Source organism: Pogona vitticeps, chromosome 1 (assembly GCF_051106095.1).
Source record: "Pogona vitticeps strain Pit_001003342236 chromosome 1, PviZW2.1, whole genome shotgun sequence".
Classification (NCBI taxonomy): Eukaryota; Metazoa; Chordata; class Lepidosauria; order Squamata; family Agamidae; genus Pogona; species Pogona vitticeps.
In genome coordinates this window covers 324,691,248-324,715,840 of record NC_135783.1, presented here as the reverse complement: position 1 = coordinate 324,715,840, position 24,593 = coordinate 324,691,248, and the positions used below count along the sequence as shown (strand labels likewise).

At 40.0% G+C, this 24,593-nt stretch overlaps 1 protein-coding gene across 18 annotated transcripts in view; it reads left to right on the top strand.

The window, feature by feature from the left end:
* The window catches only part of CEP128 (centrosomal protein 128), a 268,788-nt gene that overhangs the window by 8,438 nt on the left and 235,757 nt on the right, over positions 1-24,593 (top strand). For 14 of the 18 annotated variants that reach the window (XR_013540771.1, XR_013540772.1, XM_078383704.1 and 11 more), the window contains exons 4-8: positions 1,731-1,854; positions 4,275-4,393; positions 5,387-5,478; positions 8,763-8,835; positions 22,656-22,772. Coding sequence is in view for 16 of the 18 variants with exons in the window: in XM_078383704.1 (XP_078239830.1) it covers positions 1,731-1,854; positions 4,275-4,393; positions 5,387-5,478; positions 8,763-8,835; positions 22,656-22,772 (525 nt within the window). In the remaining 2 variants the exon portion in view is untranslated. The remainder of the gene's footprint in view (positions 1-1,730; positions 1,855-4,274; positions 4,394-5,386; positions 5,479-8,762; positions 8,836-22,655; positions 22,773-24,593) is intronic. The other 4 variants (XM_078383707.1, XM_078383705.1, XM_020812631.3 and 1 more) reach the window with 1 other exon arrangement.

Below are 24,593 nucleotides of genomic sequence, written 5' to 3'. Positions count from 1 at the left end.
ATATATTACACTGGATGGAACCCCACGAAAGTTTGGTCCTCAGTCACAGGAAGAACTAGGTTATTTGAAAGTTACTTAATAGGCTGTGGTCTGGAATTGGCAGGACCAAGGTGAACCTTGGAAAACCAGATTTTTGTACTAGCACAGTTTTTTGTGAGTGCAGAGAAGAAGAGATAACATCACGTCTATGCCAGTGTATTCTACGTATCTCAGCATGTACTGTAGTCTATTTAGTGCTAGCTGCCTCAAATATTCTCTATATTGCCCATTATTGGGTGAAAATTACCTACTGCAATTATTAAATGTTACTGAGCAAAGAAGAAAGATTTATGACCCTGTAGATGTCGTTTAATTGACATTCCCATGATGGGAATTACATTCCCATTCGCTTTGGCAAGAATGGCTGATGAGACATTTGGAGGGCCACAATTCGTCACCTCTGGTCTACGTGTTTTTGTATTCCTGATTTAAATATTTAGAAAAAACACAAGATTACACAGTGCCACGTATTTTAAGATCTGTGGGAAGCTATCCATATTGTCTTACGCTAAGCCAAGCCCAACTGTCCATATTGGGGTATGCAGCAGTTCTGTGCTGAAAACTTTCATTTTCTTAATTTAATGTTTAAGGTGTCAGATTAGTAGATATCTGGGCATAAGTACTCATTATCAAATCTATTCACGGGAGGGCAAAGTATAGCTATGTAAAACGGTTTTACTTTGTTAACTTTATTTCTGAATAATAGCTGTGAAATAGCACTAATTGTAATCATTTTTAGAACATCTGCTTGCCAGCCATGACTCATTTTTCTAGGGAAATACAAGGTGTTTCCAGATGGCTGCTTCTCTCTGCAGTGAAACAGTGGGAAGCAAATAACTCTTGAGGGCATCTCTTTGACAAAGCTTGCAAATTAATAGTGTGAAACTAGAATGGGTTGGGAAATCTTCATGAAATGAGGGACAGTGAAGAAGGATTCCTAATGTTACTGTGGCACGAAGGTAGCCATAACAATCCATAATATTCATACTGACTTTATTAGCTTTTTGGACTCACAAATATGGGGAATAAACCTGCTGATCCAACTTCTGTTTTTGGAAATGCCAATTTGGAAGATTCCTTTTAAGACTCCTAAAATTCCACCCATTGTTGCCTGTATTCATATTGTTAAAGCCTTCTTTTTTTAAATTCTCCTTTTCTTCTCTCTGTTGGATACCGCACGACTCAGCCCGGTTAGCAGTCTATCTGAGGAATGAGCATTTGGTTGTTGGGAGCCTTCTTGAGAGTTTACAAAATTATGGTGGTTGACTTATTTCTCTTGTAAGAGCGGAAGAATAAGCCAGAGGGATAGTCTCCTGCCCAAATATTTAAATGACAAATGCAAAACATGTTTTTGTTTGTTAGGGGTATACTTTGGTTTCTGCACTTTGATAGAGGAATGTTTATATGATACAGAACCAAATAAAAATTAAAGACAAATGAGCTCATGTTAGAAATTCAGTGGCCAGCTTAGTCTTTAGACATACACTGTAAACTTAGAGGAGACATAAGATAAAACTTGTGATGTCTTGGTAGGTATACTGGTATTTCAGAACAGGCTTTTCTAACTCCCATTTGTGGGACAACGGTAATGACAATATAGTCCCTGAAATTGTTGGGTGTGCCTTGTATTTTGTTGTTATCCACCTTGTATTTTGTTGTTATCCACCTAATGAGTTGTTATTTTAATGCAGCTTAAAGAAACTCTGGAACAGTCCATAGGTCAGTTAAGGAGCCAACGATTATCTAGAAATTCTGGAGTAAGAAGTGCATCACTTTCAAGCTTATACGCAAGCGACCTGGATGGTGAAACCCCAGGTAATGTTTTAATGAGTTGTAGGCTACAATCTTACATTTACTTATTTGAGAGTATGTCTCATTGAACTCAGTGCAAATCACCTTTGAGTAGACTTGAACAGACTTTCATCAAAATACTTGATTGTTTTTTTCATTTTGCAGCAGCTAAATAAATGAGTAGGCTAATGGCATCACATGCTGGGAGGGACAATGTCTAAATTCACTCATCAGAAATCTCATCCCTAATCTGGAGAAGGGAGCAACGTAACAGAATTAAATTGAAAACTTGTAATGAAAGGCTCATGACATTTTCAACATGAGCCCCCCCCCATTTTTACATCACTGCCACTTGTATCGCTACCACTTTTCATTGGAGAATATCAACTGTCATCAGCAAACAGAGGAGCCAAAGGTTTCTGTTCTTTTGTTACTGTAATCATTGTGTGTTCCTTGTGTGACATGGCATGTTAAGATCAAATTTGTAAATTTTTAAACCAGATGTTGTTTTGATTATTGTCCTAAACATATCAGAAGAAAGGCAAGACACATATACAGTCCATCCATCCATCCATCCATCCATCCATCCATCCATCCATCCATCCATCCATCCATCCATCCATCCATCCATCCATCCATCCATCCATCCATCCATCCATCCATCCATCCATCCATCCATCCATCCATCTTTTTCTCAATAGCACCTAAGATAATACAGTGGTGCCTCGCTTAACGATGTTAATTGGTTAAAAAAAACATTGCTATGGGAAAACATCGTTAAGCGGAACACCATTTCCCATAGGAATGCATTGAAAACGGATTACCGTCCTTAAGCGAAAATCCCCATAGGAAACATCGCTAAGTGAAACAATGTTTCCCTCATCGGAAAGCCATTGAAAAGCATTGAGTCAGCTTCAGTGCTTTTCAATGGATTTTCCGATGTCCGTTTTTGCTCATTTTTAAGTGTCTTAAAATGTTTGAAACCTGTTTTTGGTGATTTTTTGTTTTCCCCATTGAAATCCATTGAACTGTCCCTTCAATGGATTTAAATGGGGAAAACAAAAAATCACCAAAAATTAATGAAGACTCAGAACAAAGCCAAATTAAGTTTGCATAGGTTTCACAAGGTGCACTACCGATTCCAAGCATTTAAAACAGGTTTCAAACATCTTAAGACACTTAAAAATGAGCGAAAACAGACATTGTTAAGGGAAAATCCCCCATAGAGAACATCGTTAAACGATGCGGAAAATTCCTCCAAGAAACACATCGTTAAGTGAATTCTTCGTTAAACGAAGCAATCGCTAAGCGAGGCACCACTGTAATTTAAGGTGGCTCAGTTTTATTGTTTGTTAGCTAGTGAATGGGATGTGTGTGAGCAGAAACTATTTCAGATAAAATGATCATGGCATCCCTGGAAATTTATTGCCAAAACAATCTTACATTTCTTATTCAGTTTCTCAAGCATTAATAGGGATGGGACAGGTTTTTCCCCCCAAAGGAATCAATGCTGATTCATTACTTCTGGTAGAAGAAAAGCATTTGTGAAGTGGTACCTGAATCTCTTTTAGAACAAGAAAAAGAAAGAAAGAAAGAAAAGAGAGAGAGGGACGGAGGAATGTACGGACAAACTGGGGAGAAATTAGAGCAGTCAAATGCAGACATGACAAAATATTTATGTAACTAAAATGGCCAACCTTTTTGGTACACCAACTCTCTGTTTCCATTTGTATGCTATTTTAGTGAGTGAATTGTTCTAACTAACAAACAGCATGATGGTGGAGTTGCTTTCTATAGTACTCTGCTTAACAATTATTATTTTTTCTACTTTGTAAAAGAATAGCAATGTGATTACTCTGACTACTGATATATGGCAGTGTATCCAGGCACACTGAACCAATGGGGCTTCCAAGTTTTCCGCAAAATAAATGATCATACATGTAAAAAGAATAATTTGCTTAGCTTGAACTGGCTGAGCATCTCATATGTCAAGATTTCACAATTCCCAGATGCTGTTGCACAGTAGCTCATTTGGGGGAAAGGAGGTAACAAAGGGTAGAAACAGGTACCACAAGAATCATACATTCATTATTTCAGGTAAAATTAGTAAAACCTGGCTAGTTATGAATGGAGATTTCATGAGTCAATTCTTCTGTAAGTTCAATTGATTTAGCTTCCACTTATTACACTAAGCAACAGGATTTTAGCCAGTACATCTAGTTTATTCAGAATCAAGATAGAGTTGGATTTAAGCCTCTGTTTTCTGTGCCCCATGGACCTGGTAGATCTGATTGGTAGGTGTTTAAGCTGAACTTTGTCTACAGCTGAACTTTGAATTTGGCCAACTCTATGCAAGTACAGTTGGTCCTTCAAATCTGAGTCATGCTTATGCTAATTTCTCAAATGATTTCTTATATGGTTTGTCTTTCTCTTATCTTTTGAAGAAGGCCGTCATTTCCAGCCAACCTCTCCCCTCAGGGATTATGGTGAAACAGTAGGTACTACACGGCGGCGATCCAGATCTGCTGTTCGATTTATGGACCAGGGAGATAATCTGGCCCAGGTAGGTAGCGATCCTTAACAGAATATATGGTCCTGCTTCTTTCCCTATTACATCACCTGCCATCATTATATTTTTACTTTTTTCACTTTTGCTTGTTGAAAGTGATGGGTGTGTTTGTAGGGTGAAGCTAGTATGTGGGTTCTAAAGACCAAATAATGCTAACATCAGCCTGGGCTGTGCATAGAGAAGCATATTAGTGTCTGTAACTGCCTGGCCATTCAGATAGCTTTTCAGAAAAGAGAGCAAAGGAACGTTGCATTTTCTACAGTGTGTTCAGGTGTACAATTTAAAGATCATTTAGAAATATGAGGCAGGAGAGTGGAGAAATTGGAGGAGTTAAATGCAGACTGACAATTATTTATATACTAACTAAAATGAGTCTTAAGATGCCTTAGAATAGGGAGATGTTTATTAGTCTGGACCTTAGTTAGGAACGTAGAATTAGAAGCAGTGATTGGGAAAAAGAATTGCAGAAGATTAATCCAAGGCTTAGGATAAATCTTATAAATGTAAGGAACAAGTGAATAGATTGGGTCCAAGCTATCTCAGATACCCGATCTGCCTGGGTGTTAAGATCATGAGGGGACACCTCTCTCTGAGTCTCATGACCATCACAGGCAGTGTTGGGCCCTTACAAGAAGAAAAGTGGGATAAAATATTTGAATGAATGAATGAGTGAATCATAAAGAGAAAATCAACCTGAGAGAAAATAGTGAAAAATATATTTCAATGTATTCTGGAGTTTAACCAAAATGGACCTATTTAAGACTGGCCCAGAATATTTCATGTGAAGACATGAAATTCAGTGTCCAAATGGCATTTGAGATTCTATCCTTCCAGTTAATTATGATTTTTTTTAGAATTGAAGGAAATGGTCCACTGATACATGGGCATTCTTCTTTATTTTTAAAGACTTTAAAACAGGAACACATGATTATTGAAGGAAAAAAATCTAAAATATATGTTTTCAATGTGTATATGCTCACCTTGCAGGTGCACTCTTTACATCAGTCACTCAGGGATCTCAGTAGTGAACAAGTTCGTCTGCAAGATGATCTTAACAGAGAGCTCTCAAGAAGAAACAGGTAGGAAAAGCAAGCATGACTTTGCTTGTGGGACTGGGTGGACAATTTATCAGGAAATTATTATTTTTAGAACACATTACATTGAGAGTTTATGTGAGAGTGTTTATGCCAGAGTATGCCCTTCAGACAACACATTTTTAGTTGAATGGCTGTGCTTGTGTGGCATTAATAGCAGTGGAAAACTATTCCTTTTCTGGGCTACCAACTACCAGAATCACCTAACCTGCAGATCCAGTAGCCATGCTTACTGAGGAGATGTTGGAAATTGTAGTCCAAAAAAGTAAAACTTTTTCAAACTATTTCAATAACTGAGTGATCTGCAAAGCCAGTTATAAAGCTGCTTTCCACACAACTTTTTTTACATAGGAAAATGTGCATACTGTCTTACGAATTCAGTTTTAAGAAATAATTTTGCCATGAGTATATAGATTTGACAGTTCTTATTTGAAAAGAATGTTCTGTCTACTCTGGCAGGCATTTGATCTTCAGGGTTTCAGACAGAGATCTCTTTCCCAGCTCCCTGGAGGTAGTGGGAATTGAACAAGGGGTCTTCTGTACTTAAAGTATTTGCCCTGTAAATAAACTATAAACACTTCCAACCTATTAAATCAATCTGTAATAGCATATCACAAACCAGATAATCAAAATTTGAAATCAGTAAACACACACAAAAATGGCTGCAGCAAAAATAGGAAGCTGTTACAGTAAAAGCTGCACAATGGCATCAGTAGTTTGACCAAATACAGTACTAGTTAAAAACAGTTTGTAAGTAAGTGTACATGTCCCCAGGTCCTCCATGGAGAACAGGATACGAAATGTGTCCACTGGTCCAGACATGAGAGTCGATGTCAAGGAGTTTTGTTTTGTTTTGTTTTTGGCGATTCAACTTTACTTTAGGAACATCTGTCTGTGCTTAGTAGTCCACTGTAGAGTCCAAAGACAGGGAGCGGTTGTGTCAATCTCCATGAAAAACCTTGAAGGTATAATATTGCCCCAGTCTCTGTCCTCTGCACCGTACAGTGGTGCCTCGCATTACGATGTTAATTCGTTCCAGCGAAATCGCTGTAGAATGAAAATGTTGTAATGCGAAAATAAAAAACCCATTGAAATGCATTGAAACCCCTCCAATGCGTTCCAATGGGCTGGAAACTCACCGTCCAGCGAAGATCCTCCATAGGGCGGCCATTTTCGGTGCCTGTGCAGCAAGGAATCCGTCCCAGAAAACAGCGGGGAGCCATTTTATTTACCCGGCAGTCATTTTGAAACCTCTTATCAGCTGTCCAAAAATCGTCGTTTTGTGAAGAATCGGTTCCCGAAGCAGGGAACCAATCATCGCAAAGGAAAAAAACCCCTATTCAGACCATCGTTTTGCGATCGCAAAAGTGATCGCAAAAACATCATCGTAATGCGGTTTCATCATAATGTGCGGCACTTGTAAAGCGGGGCATGACTGTATGTTGGCCCCCAGTTGCCAGAGATGATTAAATTGTCTCTGCCTCCTCTGGCGTTGCAACTGGGTAAAGGTGTTGGGGACATTGAACCTGATTCTGTGGGTGGCTGTTCGTGTTTTCTTGTTGCAGCAACATCTCCTGGAGAGCTGAAGCTTGACGCTGACAGCACTTCCTTGGGTGGGTTTGTTTGGGGCCACTCTGTTGTGTCTGTCCAGGTCTCTCCCCCTTCTTCTTTCTCCTCCTGTTCTCTTCTCCTTCAACTTGTTGCCACCAGTCTTTGTCTCCCTTACTGCCTTCTCCCTCCTTTTATAGCCCACTCATTTCCAGGTCTTTGTGGCCTGGCTTTTCTTCCTTTGGTCTCAATCTTTTTCAGAGTTTCCCTTTCTTTTAGACTTTCTCTTCCACCTCTACTAGAGATTCCAGTGAGGTTGGTCCCTACAAAGTGGGTGGCATGGTAACCTTCCATGGATAAGTTTGTGTAGGTGAAATCACCTGTGGAACTACTAGGTGGAAAACATGCCAGACAGCCGGATACTGAACTCTTCAGTGATTGTGTCATTACAAGTCTTTAAAAGACCTATGAAGACAGCAGTACATAGTTGTATAGGAAGAAAATTCCAAACTAATGGAGCCTAGAAGAATTACCATCTTAATTCAAATAGAAAGAAATGGGACAACTTTTCTCTTTGTTTCTATCCAAGAGTTTTGTTTTTTTCTTTACATAAGAAATTAAGAACCAGATAACACACTGGATTAGAACTCCATTTGTTACGGCACAATTTATAATTTTATCTGTGTTTCATGTTATGAATAGAACTTTTGCACAATGAGAGAATGATATCAGCCGACCTGCTTGGCATCCACACTCTGGAAGTCACATTTAAAGAGGACCCACTTCATATGAATTGTACCTCACAAAACTGGAGAGTGTTAATGGGGCAGATTATACTACATTGTTGAGGCAGAATGCCTAGCATAAAAAAATCAGGCATGATGTATAAGACACATAGACAGTATGAGCATAGATTGAGCTGCACAACTTTGGTGAGTCTGGTGCGTGTGAGAGATTTTTACCCCAACTGGCACCATGAGTGACAACTACAGCAGACTTGGACATGTTTAAAAAGGTCCCAAAGTGGTTGAAGGGAGTTATAACTAAGCACTACCTGCTGTTCACTTGTGGTTTGGATTTTAGAGTTTTTGAGAATTTGGAACAGAGCTTTGATCCCCAAATGCCAAAGGCTTCCAGGAGCAGAAAAGTCCATTGAGGGGCTATGTGGAGCCTGTGGGACTCTAAAAATGGCCTTGAGGGAATTTTTTTGCCCTCTCATTCCACAGACAATATCATCTGAGTTGTCTGTGGAATCTACATAACAAACAGAATTAAACCATTATTGCTAAAAGCATACTAGGAAAAAATAGTTTTAAAAAAGACAAAAATGTGATAGAGCACCTTAAAGACTAGTTTTTATATTTTTTCATGTGCGCTTTCATGGACAAGTCCACTTCATCAGACATAACAGCAACTAAAACAAAATTAAATTGAAAAAACAATACCTGCCTCTTGTATGAAAGATATTAAGTTAATTGCTGGCAGTGCTGAGCAAAGTCACGCCTTGGTTTTTGTTTTCCTAAATTATAGATGAAAATTTGTTATTCTGAGAGATTTTTCTAAAAGTTAGAGAATTGTCTTCTGTACTACTGTTTAATAAACATTTGCTAGGATCTCGTATTAATGCTGAAGAATTATTTGCTTAATGTAGCACACAGTCTATTGGGAAATTATTACTATTCTTAATTATTTTTGTTTTCTGACTTTTTTTAACTCTGAAGAACTGATGCAGAAACGAAAAGGAGGTTGGAAGACTTATCTGACAGGCTCAATGAGTCCCAAAGACAGGAAACTGTGAGTGCTGGAAAGAATCCACTTTTCTTAATGAGGTGGGAATGGTATGGTGCAAATGAACCAGTTCATGGCCTGGCTTCTATGCAGTCCAACATGCATTTTGTAAAGACATCCTGAGAGGAAAATTAAATTGGATTTGTCCACTTGGCTTCAGACTTAGATATAAATGAAAATCCTACCAAGTTCATCCCATAGGTATGTGTTGTCTCTGTTGGCTGATAAAAAACTGCATTCTCCATATGAAGGGACATCACCATGAGAGATGAGTCCCTTCTTTCTTTCTTTCTTTCTTTCTTTCTTTCTTTCTTTCTTTCTTTCTTTCTTTCTTTCTTTCTTTCTTTCTTTCTTTCTTTCTTTCTTTCTTTCTTTCTTTCTTTCTTTCTTAATGCCTTTTTACTCGAAGGCATCATTGGAGCTTCTGGTGTGGAGGTAGGAATACCTTCTCCTTTGAAGAAAAAAAACCCTACATTTTACATTGTAGTCATACAAAACAAGTTTCCAAGTTTCTTAGCAGAGTGCCCTTATGAGGTCCTCAGCAAAGAGACAGTATGTTTAACTATTGGGAAACCAAACCAATAGACTTTTGCTAGACCAATAGCTCTGTAGTTTCAGATGGGGGGTTTATATGACCGAGCATTTATCCCTGCAAAAGTGCCTTAAAACGTCCTGGATTTAGAAAATTACATATTGATGAGAAGAGTTTTAATATGGCATTCAGTCTTTTAGGTTTTTTTTCCAGATATACAGGAATTTTTGGATAGTCAAATATTCAGCATCTCAGCCTTCATGTCTTCAGAACAAATGATTTAAAATTGATCATGTGGATCCACTACTGTTTCAGTGCAATTAGACTTTTTGGCCTGTTGTTTCTGGGCTCCTTGGATCCTGTCTTGATTGAGGTGAAGTTTTGAGGTTGTCCTCTGAGTCTTGCACTTGATCTTCCTACTCTCTATAAGTGCTCACATTTATGTACTGTATATATGTATATATTGCAAGGCAGTATCGGACCATGCTGACATTTGGGAAATGTCAAAGGTAGTGGATCACTAAATTCTATACCACACTTGGTAGGTGGGTCGGCTTGTTTATTTATATACAGTTCAGCTAGCAGCTCATCAGTGAAAGAATGTAGATAGTACATAAAATCAAATTTGGTACAGTGGTGCCCCGCTTGATGATGATAATCCATTCCAGGAAAATCACTGTTAAGCGAAATTGTCGTCCAATGCATTGGAATGCATTGAAAACCAGTCAATGTGTTCCAATGGGGAAACACCTCATCATCCATCGAAGATTGCCCATAGAGAACCGCCGATCAGCTGTTTAAAAACACTGTCTTCTGAAGCAGGGGTCCGGAAAGCAGCCATTTTGAGAAGGGAGGGAAGCCATTTTGTGAAGGGAAGCCATTTTGCGGAGCTGGAAAAATCGTCGTTTAGCGAACAAATGGTTCGCAAAGCAGGCTCCTAAACGTCAAGCGAAAAAACCCCATTGGAACCATCGTTTTGCGATTGCAAATACTTCAATATCATCCTTCTATAAGCAGAAGTTGCTGAATAATTCAATACAAATGTTCACCAAAGCTATAGAAGTCTTTGAAGGGGCATGGACGCTTATCAAAGGTATAGAAGTCTTAGAAATGGCATCACCTGCTTTGTCTTACAGAACTTAAGGTGGTGCAGAAAAATTTATGGAGGTCAAAAGAGTTCCTTGTCATGCCACATGGAAGAATCTGGAGAAGGGAAAGCCCCATGAGTTTTTCTTTAGCCATGGAAAAGTCGTGATAGTTCAGAAAGGCTTTGGTAAAAGTGGTTGGGAAGCAGGATTTAATCCTCCTTTTTGCAAAAATGTTTAGAGTGCATGCTGTTTTTGTAACACCAATGAAAACAAAAATATTGTTTATTGTTGGGTGACACAGTTATACAGAGAACTGCTGTCTGTAACGACCACTGTTGATTTCTTCGGGGTTCTCATAAATATTGGTATATTGTTAAAGGAGAATTGCCACCATGTTGAGTCATTGTTGGTCTGCAGTACCTAAAAATGAATCGCTTTCTATTAGATATGGTCACGAACTGCTGGTTCATTGTTTGGATGAACTGGCGATTCCCAGTCCCACCTCTGCTGGTGGACCCCACTCAGAGGCAGCATCTTGGCTTCCCTAACCCACCTGCTCTGGGCATTGCCTCCGAGTGGACACCTGCCAGATGAGGCAGGGCTGGAAACCACCGAACACCTTTCTTCTGAAGGATAAACTGGCATGAACGACTGAGTGTTACATGCCCATCTCTACTTTCCACTATTTGTGTTAACTGGGGTCCATACACACAAACTGAGAATTGAAAAACTGCTTTAAGAGAATTTGTGGCATATGAAGCAGAAGTGGTAAAGCAAGCATTTTTCATATCTGTCTGTCCTTTTCAGTGTCATATCTGACCGCAAAGGGAAATAAGTAGAAGTATAATATGTGAAGCAATTTTGACTCCTAAAAGAATAGGAATGTTAAGGCCCTGAGAAAAGAGAATAATTTCCAGAGTCACTCATCTATTTCTCAAATTTTCCTTTTCATGTTATATAATAAAGCTATGAGATTATTCGGTCTCCTCAGCAAATAATGTAAGATCCTGGGAATATGGTCTTTAAAATAAAAGGCATATGAATAATAAATAGCCATTAAAAATTAGGCTTTTCTGCTGCATGTGGCCTGTTTAGCTCAGATTTTTAATAATCTTTATTAGATGACTGCTCTGTTCCCTAATAATATTTCTGAAAGGCAGGAAAATGCTTAGATGAGGGACCTTTGTGCCAATTGGAAAGCTTCATTATTTCTACAAATTGCAGAACAATACAGTATGATGTTAACATACGGACAAGTACTATCAACATAGTAATTAAAACTCATCTGTAGCTGCCAAAATAAAAGAACAAGGACATTTTGTGGCACGCAGTTCTGTTCGTTGTACATGCTGTTTGTGGTGCTTAATTATTTTCGTTGAAGCTGGAGACCTTACGTTCTCATGCCAGAATATCCATGTCCAAGAAAGAAGGCTCCCTATCTAAGAAAGGAAGCTTGCAGACCTACACAAAAGGTGGATTGGGGAAGAACCTAAGGCGCATACGCACAACCCTCAAAACCAAATAGCTAAATGAGAACTGAGCATGTTCTCTGGTCATAGAATACAGAGGGTCTGGAAGAGGCGAAAAACATGTGGAAAGGGTGGAATGGAATGGAGTGTGACTGGCACTGGGAACAAGGAGCACTACTCACTGAAATCTTTTGTTAAAGTTAAACCCATAAAATTAATGAGACTTGCTTACTGATTATCCCTTGTTGCCTCATTTGGTAGGCATGGGAGCTGCAGGGGATATGGGGAATGGTAGTTTTTTGAGATGTATTGTGTGCAGAGGCTAATGGGTTGAGACACTGCTAGTCCCCTACCTGTGCCCCTAATCCCTCTCAGCTCCCATGAAGCTTAACCCCTCTCAGCCATTTCTTCTTTCTTCCTCACGTGCAGATGGAGGCTACCAGAGCCATCATTCTCCCCTATGTTTAATTGAAAACGCCTCTGAGGACTTTAGTTTCTTGGCTAAAGCACCCAGATTTCTGGCCAGGAAGAATTTCTGCTGAATCTTGGGGGCTGAAGTCCAAGAAATACAAAAGTCCCATGTCCAGCTCCCATTAAGACCACTTGTGTTCTGGAATGTTTGACAACAGACTAAAAGCCTTATCTGTCTAACATAATGTTTACATATTTCTTTATTAGAGGTATAAAGAGGATAGATGGTGATATTGTATATGTAGGCTATAAACTTTTAAAGTTTATTTTGTAAGCTTAAAGAACAAAACAGCTATTAACACAGCTTGAAGCACTATTAATAGAAGTATAGAAAAGCACATTTGAATTTTTCTGTGCACAGACATATATATCCATGAAAGTTGGATTCCTTTGATGCATCTCTCTCTCTCTCTCTCTCTCTCTCTGTGTGTGTGTGTGTGTGTGTGTGTGAGTGAGAGAGAGAGAGAGAGAGAGAGCATGAACAGGGACATATTAGTTTAATTGCCATTTTCTAACCCACATTCATAGCGGAAGTGCTGTGGACCAAAGGTCTACTTTAGGCGGCATTACAAATTTAAAAATAGTAAAACCAATAAAAATGCAATAAATCCAAGATGTTAAAATGTGAATTCAAGATACAGCAGGAGGGAAAGCCTGCCCAAATAACCAAGTCTTAAGTTTACTTCTGAAGACACCCAGAGAGGGAGCCAGGCAAATCTCCATGGGCAAGTTGTTCAGAGGTGAGGGGCCACTGCTGAGAAGGCCCAGTTCCTCGTTCTTTCCTTCTGGACCTCCCTTGGTGTTAGGCCCCTCAGCCGCTCGGCTTGGCTGGAACCAGTGACTCTGGCTGAACTGGGTGGGAGAAGGCGCTCTGCCAGATATCAGGTGAATGAGTCAGAATGATTTGAAAGTAAAGGTGCATTGTTAGCTTTGACTTTTGGTAACCCTGTGCAGTTTCTAGCTCTGAAAGGTCCTGTTTAGTTCTTATTTATTTGATTGATTGATTGATTGATTGATTGATTGATTGATTGATTGATTGATTGATTGATTGATTGATTGATTGATTGATTTCTATACTGCCCATCTGGCAGCCGGGCCACTCTGGGTGGTTTACAACAGTACCAAAACCATAAAATAACAAAATAAATGAATAGACCAAATCTGTCTCCAGACTACTTAATACAGTGTTCATTTTCCATTTAACAATGTTTTTTGTTGTTTTTATATTACCGTATTTTTTGCTCCATAAGACAAACCTCTCCATAAGACGCACCAAATTTTTAGGAGAAGAAAACAGGAAAATAAAAATCTGTTTTCTTCTCCTAAAAATTTGGTGAGCCTTATGGAGAGGTCCGTCTTATGGAACACACCCTAGGACCCTTTGGAGGCTTACCCTGCCCCCCCACGGAGCCAGAGGGGGCGAAATCGCTACCTTCAGGGACTCTCCTGAAGCATCCCAAATCTCAAAAGAGTCCCAGAAGGTGGCGATTTTGCCCCCTCTGGCCGGTGGGGGGGCAGGGTAAGCCTCCAAAGGGTCCTAGGGTCTGTTCCAGGACCCTTGCGAGGCTCCCCCCACCCCCACAGGGCCAGCGGGGGGGTGAAACCGTCGGCTTCTAGGACCTTTTCTGAGGCTTAAAAGGCTCAGAAAAGGTCCTGGAAGCTGGCGATTTCACCCCTGCTGGCCCCGTGAGGGATGGGGGGGAGCCTCACAAGAGTCCTGGAATGCTCCTTAGGACCCTTGCGAGGCTCTCCCCACGGGGCCAGTGGGGGCGAAATTGCCAGCTTCTCTCCATAAGACGCACAGACTTCCCCCCACTTTTTTGGGGGGGAAAAGTGCGTCTTATGGAGCAAAAAATACGGTACATGCTGTCAATTTGCCCCCCCCCAAGTTATCAAGTGGCAGGTTGGGTGAAATCAGGGTGAGTAAAAAACAATGATTTCAACATTTTAAAAGTTTATTTAAATCACAGTTTGAATCACAATTTAAATTAGCTCTCGCAAACTAAAAGTCTGTGGCTTCCTCTGTTGAGTCTATCTATTAATGTTAGATCTTCCTTTTTTCCTGCTACCTTCACTTTTTCTTCACATCACTCTTCAACTGTCACATAATAGTTATAGTTATACTAACTGTGTTATTAAGTAATACAGTCATTAAGTATGATAAAATCCTTATTTTATGATAAATTAATTTAAAAGTCCGATCCATGAGGATAAATGCTGTACTTCTCTCCCTCAGGCTCTCCTTCAGCCATTCCACTCCTCATACTCTGATCATATTTTAGAGCTACCCTAAGGAAACAATCTTAAAGGCAAAATCTAAATAAGTGGTGAGCAATATCAGTGGATTAAGGGGCAGTTTTTAGATTTACTAGTAGCCTGTGGGTTGCACTTCCAAGTACACACAGCTAAGTGGGAAGGTGTATAACCACATAAGTTAATTTGTATTATTTTTTAAAATACTTAGTACAGCAGTTATAAACAGTAAATGTTGCTACAGAGGGTTTTTCTTAATTAACAACAGTAGCAGGAGCAACAACAACATGTCATGAAGTAAATTCTGACTTATGGTAACCCTTTTCATGGTTTTTCAGGTAGAGAATAGAAGTGGTTTACCATTACCTTCTTTGTGTGTGTGGGGGGCATCCTGAGACTATTGAACTTGCCCGCCACACCGGTTGGCTCTACTCGCAGGAGGCACAGAGAAATCAAACTCCCAACCTCTGGCTTTGCAGCCACTGAGCTGTCCAGCCATCTGTTAATTGACATGATGGGCTTAATTTTAAAAAGTCATTTTTTAAAATTAAAACTGTTGTGGTCATTTTTTTTTTTTAAAAAATAGATTTTGGAGGATTTAGAGATGTTGCCCCCCCATAACATAGTAAAATTACCCTAATACCTCCAAGAGGGCGCAAGGGGAATCTTATGCCATCTCATGCCTGTTTACTCAGAAGCAAGACCCATTGGTTCATGGTGGAAACAGTGGATCTTCCCTTCTGAGTATGCTTCTTAGGGAAATTTATTTTATTTATTTATTAGATTTTTACCCCGCCCCCCCCCCCGACAATGTCTACTCGGGGCGGCTTACATGGATAAATACACAATAATATGACATGTATACAAATAGTCAAAAGTGCAGTTATAGCAATTAATTCCAAAGAAACATTACCAAGATGACATGACTCATGGAAGAAAAATAAAGATCAATTAATTGACTGGAGGGAAGGCCTGCTTGAATAGCCAAGTTTTTAACTGGCTTTTTAAAACACCCAGCGAGGGTGCCAGCCGAATTTCAGTTGGGAGTGTGTTCCACAGCCGAGGGGCCACCGTCGAGAAGGCCCAGTTTCTTGTTTTTTCCTTCCGGGCCTCCCTCGGCGTCAGACCCCTCAGCCATCCCTGCTGGCTATGTTGGGTGATTTGGGTAGATCTAGGTGGAAGAAGACGATCTGCCAAATACTGAGGCCCCAAACCGTTTAGGGCTTTATATGTGGGAGAAGAAAACATCTCTTCTCCCACATCTCCTCACACTGTTTTCTTTTTGTGCAAGCAGGAGATAACTTTTTGTGTGTGCTTTAGTTCTCTCTCTTTATCTCTTTCTTTCACATATACAGTGGTGCCTCGCTTAGCGAGTGCACCGTATAGCGATGTTTCCGTATAGCGATCCCTTTTTCGGGATCGCTATACGGAAACATACCCGATCTTCGCAATGGGGAAAACCCGCATTGCGAAGATCGGGTATTGCGGTGGCCATTTTGGAGCCACCAAACAGCTGTTCGGTGGCTCCAAAATGGCTGCCGGAAGCCCGGAAATGGCTGCCGGCAGCCGTTTTCACGCCCTGCCCTCGCTTAGCGAGGGCGCGAAAATGGCTGCCGGCAAGGGGAATCCTCGCTGAACGGGTAAGTAAGCAAGGTATTGGAACGCATTAAACTAAGTTTAATGCGTTTCAATACGTTTTCCCTACCCGTTTAGCGACGATTCCACATAGCGAGGGTTAATACGGAACGCATTAACCTAGCTATGCGGGGCACCACTGTATACTTTTCCCAGAAAGTTTTTGGGTCTGCGATAGGAGGAACCTCGTATTACAATGATTAAACTACAGTAAAGACTCTGCTCATGATTTGAATTTAATCCTGATTGGCTCAGGTAGCTGGCTCAAGGTTGACTTCATCCACCCAAAGTCGGTCAAATGAATACCCAGCTCGTGGGGGGGGGATGTGTAGCCTAATTAAATTGTATACTTCCCAGAGTGTGCTTTAAGCACTTTGGGGTGGTATATAAGCAGCACACTTTGCTGCTTCAGTCTTCAGGTCATATATTTTCTTTGCTCTGTCTTTCTATATTAGGTTTATTCGTTTCCTTTCTGTTATTAGTCTGCACTGATTCTATTGTAGATTTCCTCCTCTTTCTTTTAATAAATCGTCTCCCATTGGTCTGCCCACTGTCTCCTGAATCAAAAAAGAAGCTCTTGCCCTTGGCAAGACACCTCCCCAATACAAAAAATAAAACAAAAATGAGAGTAATACACATTTTGATGGGTAATGTTAGTGGTGCTTTTCAACTTGATGTGCTTTCAAGCCCTTCCAGGCAGTATTGGGAGATTCTTGTATGAAACTCCTGTCTTCATGGAGTAGAGGTGTTTGTGAATTGGGGCCATTGGCTGTGAATGTTTGTATAATACACTTTTTCTTTCAACACTTCTTACCCTGGCCCATGCTGGAATTGTCTTGTTTTTTAAACAATTCTTTCAGATGAAGTTGCTGTTGATTGAGTATTGTGTATCACGATTTCAGTTCTCACCAGCTCTGTTCCATAGTTATAACTGCTTAGACTGTTAACTGCCCTTGACTCAAGCATGCTGTTTTCAAAATACTTGTAATGATTGGTTTCTTTTGGATCATTGCTTGAAGATCTTCTAATCTTATTTGAAAAGTAATTTGGATCCAATAAATTGGGAATTAAACTTCAGTAATCATGGATTAATCATCCATTTCTTGATACGTTTTTTTCTGTTCCAAAAACATCAAGCAAAAAGAATGCTTTCCACAACAATCTAGCTCAGATTGCTTTGTAGAAAACATTTTGCTCCAACCAAATACAGTAAGGGAGGAATATATAACAACACAATTATTTTCAAAACATGGGCTTGGGTCCAAAAAACTGTGAACAAAAAGAGAAAATGTGTTAGTGCTGTTCCACCAAGCCAGTTGAAGACTGCACTGTGCAAAGACTTCGGGGCTGTATTTACACAAATTTCTTGATGATAACGTAGTAATGTAAGAAATATTAAGTACAAGGTAGATGCAAGTTACTGTATACAATTTCTACAGTTCTTTCAAAAACGTTTGTGCAAAGTCATGTGAGAGAGCTTGAATAAATGGAAAAATCAGGAAAAGGCCGCATGGTCCCCAAAACAATACAAATGCAGGAATAGATTATACTTTTATTGGACCACTTAAGAAATAAAACAACCCCTCCCACAAACAACAAAAAAAACCAGTGTGCAGTCAATGATAATTCATCTTCTTTATGCTGTGCATCAAGTTCTAGTGGGTGGTTTCAAAATGTTATGCTTAACCTGTGGGGGCAGGTTAAGCTTCTTAGAAATAGCTGTAATCTGGGGGAGAGTATGGTTTCAAACCGCTCCCCAGACATTGTTTTGGAATTTTATAACTCAATTCTTTAAACAAAGGGCAGGCAAGCAATCCGATCCCCTCTCACTTTCCCTTTCCTCCTTTTGAAACTCAAAGAATTTCTGTTTGGCTAGGAGAAACAAATGGAAGAACTGTGGATTTCAGATTTTTTTTTCTGGACAAAACTCTTCTGCTTGGTGGGAAATGAGCATTCGATGAGTGGATGTAATTTCTGACCATCAGAAGGGCACTTTTGGATCCATGCTATGGAGACAGAACAGCCTACTTTGTCCAACCTTCGGGTACCAAGACAGGACATTTTACTTCCTCAGAGTCATTTCTTATTGCCAGTAGTTTGGTCCCATTCAGGAGAGCATTTTAACTTGCAATAGGCTGACAAAATATATTTGCGCTCTTTCACTTTAACCATGACTACAACTCTTGCTGGCATATTGCTACATTCAATATGCCAGCAAGTTTGGAAAACTCAACAGTGGCCAGAGGATTGGAAAAGATCAGTCTACATCCCAATCCCAAAGAAAGGCAGTGCCAAAGAATGCTCCAACTACCGTACAATTGCACTCACTTCGCACACTAGCAAGGTTATGCTCAAAATCCTACAAGGTAGGCTTCAGCAGTATGTGGACCGAGAACTCCCAGAAGTACAAGCTGGATTCCGAAGAGGCAGAGGAACTCGAGACCAAATTGCTAACTTGCGCTGGATTATGGAGAAAGCCAGAGAGTTCCAGAAAAATATCTACTTCTGCTTCATTGACTATGCAAAAGCCTTTGACTGTGTGGACCACAGCAAACTATGGCAAGTTCTTAAAGAAATGGGAGTGCCTGACCACTTTATCTGTCTCCTGAGAAACCTATATGTGGGACAGGAAGCAACAGTTAGAACTGGTCATGGAACAACTGAGTGGTTCAAAATTGGGAAAGGAGTACGGCAAGGCTGTATATTGTCCCCCAGCTTGTTTAACTTATATGCAGAATACATCATGCGGAAGGCTGGACTGGAAGAAACCCAAGCCGGAATTAAGATTGCCGGAAGAAATATCAACAACCTCCGATATGCAGATGATACCACTCTGATGGCAGAAAGTGAGGAGGAATTAAAGAACCTTGTAATGAGAGTGAAAGAGGAGAGTGCAAAAAACGGTCTGAAACTCAACATCAAAAAAACTAAGATCATGGCCACTGGTCCCATCACCTCCTGGCAAATAGAAGGGGAAGATATGGAGGCAGTGTCAAATTTTATCTTCCTGGGCTCCATGATCACTGCAGATGGAGACAGCAGCCCTGAAATTAAAAGGCGCCTTCTTCTTGGGAGGAAAGCGATGACAAATCTGGACAGCATCTTGAAAAGCAGAGACATCACCTTGCCAACAAAAGTCCGAATAGTCAAAGCTATGGTTTTTCCTGTCGTGATGTATGGAAGTGAGAGCTGGACCATAAAGAAAGCAGACCGCCGAAGAATTGATGCCTTTGAACTGTGGTGCTGGAGGAGGCTCTTGAGAATCCCCTGGACTGCAAGGAGAACAAACCTATCAGTTCTAAAAGAAATCAACCCTGAGTGCTCACTGGAAGGACAGATCCTGAAGCTGAGGCTCCAGTACTTTGGCCATCTCATGAGAAGAAAAGAGTCCTTGGAAAAAACCTTGATGTTAGGAAGGTGTGATGGCAAGAGGAGAAGGGGACGACCGAGGATGAGATGGCTGGACAGTGTCTGCGAAGCAACCAACATGAACCTGGCACAACTCCGGGAGGCAGTAGAAGACAGGAGGGCCTGGCGTGCTCTGGTCCATGGGGTCACGAAGAGTCGGACACGACTAAACGACTAAACACACACACACACACACACAACTCTTAATCTACTTCTGGTATGAGAAAACATCCTCCAGCTATCTCAGTGCAAGATTTTGTAGTGGATAAGGGTCAAACTAATTTCAGGCTGATAGTTTTTGTAACCCTAGCAAACTGCCCATGATAGAAAATGAATTTAGAGATGGAACATCCTCTTCTTTGGCTTCAGTCAGTGCAAGTACTGTACTAAACTATATTTGTGCCTGATAATTTGCCAATAGGAAAAAAGGCCTGTGCTACACTTTACAAAAAGAGGCATATTAGTCATTATCCTGGTTCTCTTTTCAAATCAGACTTACCATTACTGTATGCTGATCATATAGAAAAATGAGCTGTCATATCACTGATAAAATTTCATGGCAGGTTTTGAATTTCATCTGTGATATTTGCATTAAATTTGAACTTATTGCAAGTACAGAGGAACAGCAAAACAGTCTGATGTTTGCATATGATATTTAATTCTTACCTGCCACTAGAGGGTAGTGTCTGTATATAAATAAGGGAGATTTTCTTTCATAAAGCAAAATTAAGTGCAGCAAATAATTTTTCTGACCACATTAATAAAGCTCTTGATTTACCGAGCCATATTTTTGGTATTTTATTTTAATTCAGGTTTCATTGTAATTTGTGTTAATTCATGTTATAATTTCATTAAAAATGCAACAACCAAACTTCTAATGGTATGTGGAAATATAGTGTGGTGGTATACTGCACGTACGCATCTCTCTCACACACGCAACATGCACATGAATGACATTCACATCACTTTAAATGCTTTGCATAGTCCAGTTCTACAGGTACACATTCTAACAGGATTTAGATGTAACTTGCTTCTGCTTTTGCTGCACTGAGGTAATAGTGTGATGATAGATGACCAAGGCTTTCGTATTCTGTGAAAAAATGCACAATGGAGGAAGTAACGACCCAGATTTTGTGTCCTCACTCATTGTCACAAGGCATATTTTATGTGACAAGCATGATGAGATTGAAGTCCGAGTCTTTTCATGGAATACCGTACTACCTTGGGTCATAAGACAGAAGTATAATATTTCTTTTTATCAAGAAAGGCTGAAATTCCAGACTGATAATGTATGTCCATCATATTTGTACATGATTTATTTTGAAACATTATTTTTCTTTTCCAAGTTACAGAGAATGATAAAGAGTTTCACGGGATAGTAAATCCTACTGCTCATCCCAGTTTTAATTTCTATAGGCTTCTGTGCTGTTGAGCATGTCTTCATTACCAAAGATCATCATACATCATTTATATTTGTGTGCTGTATTTTTTTTCTAAAGGGGAAGTTCCTTCCACTCAAATGGCTCTCTTGTGCACGTGGTTGCTGAGCCCTGATAATGACCTTCTTCTGACCGATTGTCTTTAATATCATGTTTCTTCCTCATGTAAGGAGTGCTTGGTAATGGAGAAAGAAGCCCAGTAGGTGGTTACATAGCTTTTTAAAAAAACCCTATTTAATATGGGTTTAGCCTCTTTTGAATTGCTGTAAAAATCAGTGAATACACAACACATGGGTAAAAGCAGATTGATTTTATGGGGAACCGTGTTTTTGGAGTGAAAGGGAGTTTTTTTTTTAACTCTGCCAGCGGTCTGCTTATTTTAGTGCGGGTGTGAAATCAACTCGTTTAAATTAATTTCCCCTATGTGGAAGCCTCCGTCCGCCTTAATCAACCACTTGCCTCTGCTGCTGTGTGTTAAAAGCAGGGTGAGGGAGACGTCCAGCCCCAAGCAGCCTGCAGAAGCCCCTGCCACTTGCTCACTTGCCCACATCTTCTTCCAGTCCTGGGGTGGGGAATGAGGCATGCATGCAGAACGCCGTCTCGCTGTTCCTGCCTCCAGCGAGCCAGTTTCAGCCCTTGTCTCCTCCGCTCTGGCTGTGGGTGGGTGTGTTTTCTTCGTGTGTTTGCGGCGTGTGCTGGCCCGCTGGCCTCTCCTGGATGTGTCAGTGCTCACATGATGCCACTGTTCACGTGAAGGATTTTCTAGCGCTGGCTTGCTCAGCATTTCCCTCTTCCAGGCATGCACACCCAAGGTATACAAACATACATGCCTGCCTGCCTATCTCTCTGAATTTCAGCCTTGGGCTGGAAAGAGCTGACATGTGTCTGCTAAAGATATCCCCTCAAAAACATCAAATTAAACATTTATTTCAGGGGAGCACGAACTGTGATTTGTGCTCAATCGCCCAGCCTGGGAAGATCATATAGGTTGGGCAGATCTCATCGGGCAGAGGCATTCTGTCAGGTATCGAGGTCCCAAACCGTTTAGGGCCTTATTTATTTATTTATTTATTTATTTATTTATTTATTTATTTATTTATTTATTTATTTATTTATTTATTTATTTATTTATTTTAGTTTAGTTTAGTTTAGTTTAGTTTAGTTTAGTTTAGTTTATTTATTCTATTTTTACCCCGCCCCTCTAGCACCATCACCTTGAAGCTAGCATGGAAACGAACAGGTAACATGGCTCCTATTGGATGCAGCTCTGAAAAATTATGGCCCAATTTTTAAGGAATTCTGTCTCCTCCTCTCATTGTTTAACTTCCTCTGTTTTTTCATCTGGCCCCTGATGAACAATTTCTAGTTTAGTAATCTTGTGTGGAGGATTTTACAACTGCATCTTCATTTAGGCCTCTGCAGTTTCTTCAGAGTTTTAATTTTTAATTTTTTAAAAGGGATTTTAATGTTCTGTCTTTAAAGTTCTAACAGAGATTTATTCTTTGGATCCTGCTCCCCTTCTTTTTGAAAGGTGTCAGAACGGGTACAGCGGAGACTTGAGGAGATAGAACGAGAAATCCACTCTGAAAGGCAGCTGGTCAAAAGCCGGCAAGATCAACTGGGACACATGTCTGTTCATCTGCAGGAGGTATGCAAGAAGGCCTTTTCATACATACAAAGCAACATCACTGCTCCTTGTGAGCTCTCTAGTCTGAGATAATTATTTAGCAGAATGACTGTCATTCTTGTCTGTACATTTCGTTAGATGTCAAGTAAACTGTCAGACAGCAGTATATGAAAAGGTTTCTCATCCCTGAGGCAGGAAATATTCAGCTTCTTGCTTCTGAGTACACATCAGTTTTTTGAAAAGGAGTGGCTTTAAGACAATTTCAGTTACACCTAAGATTTAAGCTGTTAAAAAGCTTGTTAACAATTGCTTTGTGAATACACCTCTATTGAAGCCCAAATATATTTTAATGGATAGCAAGTGTTCTGGTGATTGAAGCAAAATGCATGTGGCAGAGTACAAGAGTCTGTGCTGTGGAGACAAACTGAGCCATTGTTCACTTCAGAAAAGAAAATTAAGGCCCCTTTCAACCTGTCTTTGTAAGGAGCACATGAGACGCATACAAGGAGAAGTACTGGACTTGCTGTACCCTAATACATAAGAAGCCAGGGAGATAAAATGCATGCCTCGTAAGTTTAGATTTAATATAAGTGCTTGGGTGATTATTTGGATAGTCATCTCTGACTGACTTTATTCTGGTGTCTTGCAGAGCCCATGAAAAGTTTAATTTCATATTTGGTTGCTTTAATACATGTGGTGACCTATGTGCTTTTTTAAAAAGGCAATTGCCGATTATACAGTGCAGTATAAGCTGGTGAGGATTAATTTAGATTGACGCTTTCTGTTCTGAAAGAATGACTCCCCCTTTAGAGGTCATGTTTAATTTTTTTTTAAAGATAACACATTTTAATTTGAGTAAGGTAATACTTAGCTGTTTAAGTTCATGTGTTGTTCTTGGGTCATATTTTCCCTCCATTTTAAAATTTCATGCAATGGTGGTAAAAGGTTGAGATCTATTAGACTGGAAAAGAAATGAAACTGTTTTAAATTCTTCAGAGAAAATTATCATTCTATCTAGCAATTTATTTATTCTCCCAGTTTTGTCACTTTTTTACTTGAAGAGATTATCAACAAATATAAATATTTATGCTTGCAAGGATTAATGGCTTGCTAATCACTTTTGGAGAGCTAATTGTTAAATTGATTTACAACAGTGGCTTTCTCCCTAGTTTTTACAGTGACTGGAGCATATTAGTGGTAGTGATAGTTATTTAAGCCAGCTTTGTACAATTCAGCTTTGATTAGCTTCCTAAAAACTGAGGGATGGTGGCTAGTAAACGTCTGTAGGAAGCTTGTTCCGGAGAAAAGGGACCATGACTAAGAAAGCTTAGCTCCTCATGTTGGCTTTTTTTGTGTCCTTAGGTGTTAGAATTCTTAATATGTGAGGAATGTGTGGGCTGGGTAGCTGTTTTTTGGGAGAGACTTTCCACAAAAATATTGAGATCCTAAACTGTTAAGGTAAAAGGAATAGTCTTATGCCAGGTGAAAGGACCCATCTTCCACAACTCCTCTGCATGTCAGTTTTACCCTTAGTCCCAGATGTTCCTTCCTGTGTGTCCCGGCCTTCTGGCATACTCTGTTCATGCTGGAAGGGACAACAGATCTGGCTAGCATGATGTGCAGGCACTGGCAGTTCTTACAATGACCCCGCAAGATTGGCTATTATTGCTCATTTACTGCAGAAGGGTCAGGCTGCTCTTGATTTGAATGAGAGACTTCCCACGTTAGTCTTTTAATGGTTCACCTTTAAATAAATAAATGAACATTTAAATGGTCTACACTTGTGATCAATCAAATCAAATCAATCAATCAATCAGTCAGTCAATCAATCAGTCTTTCAGT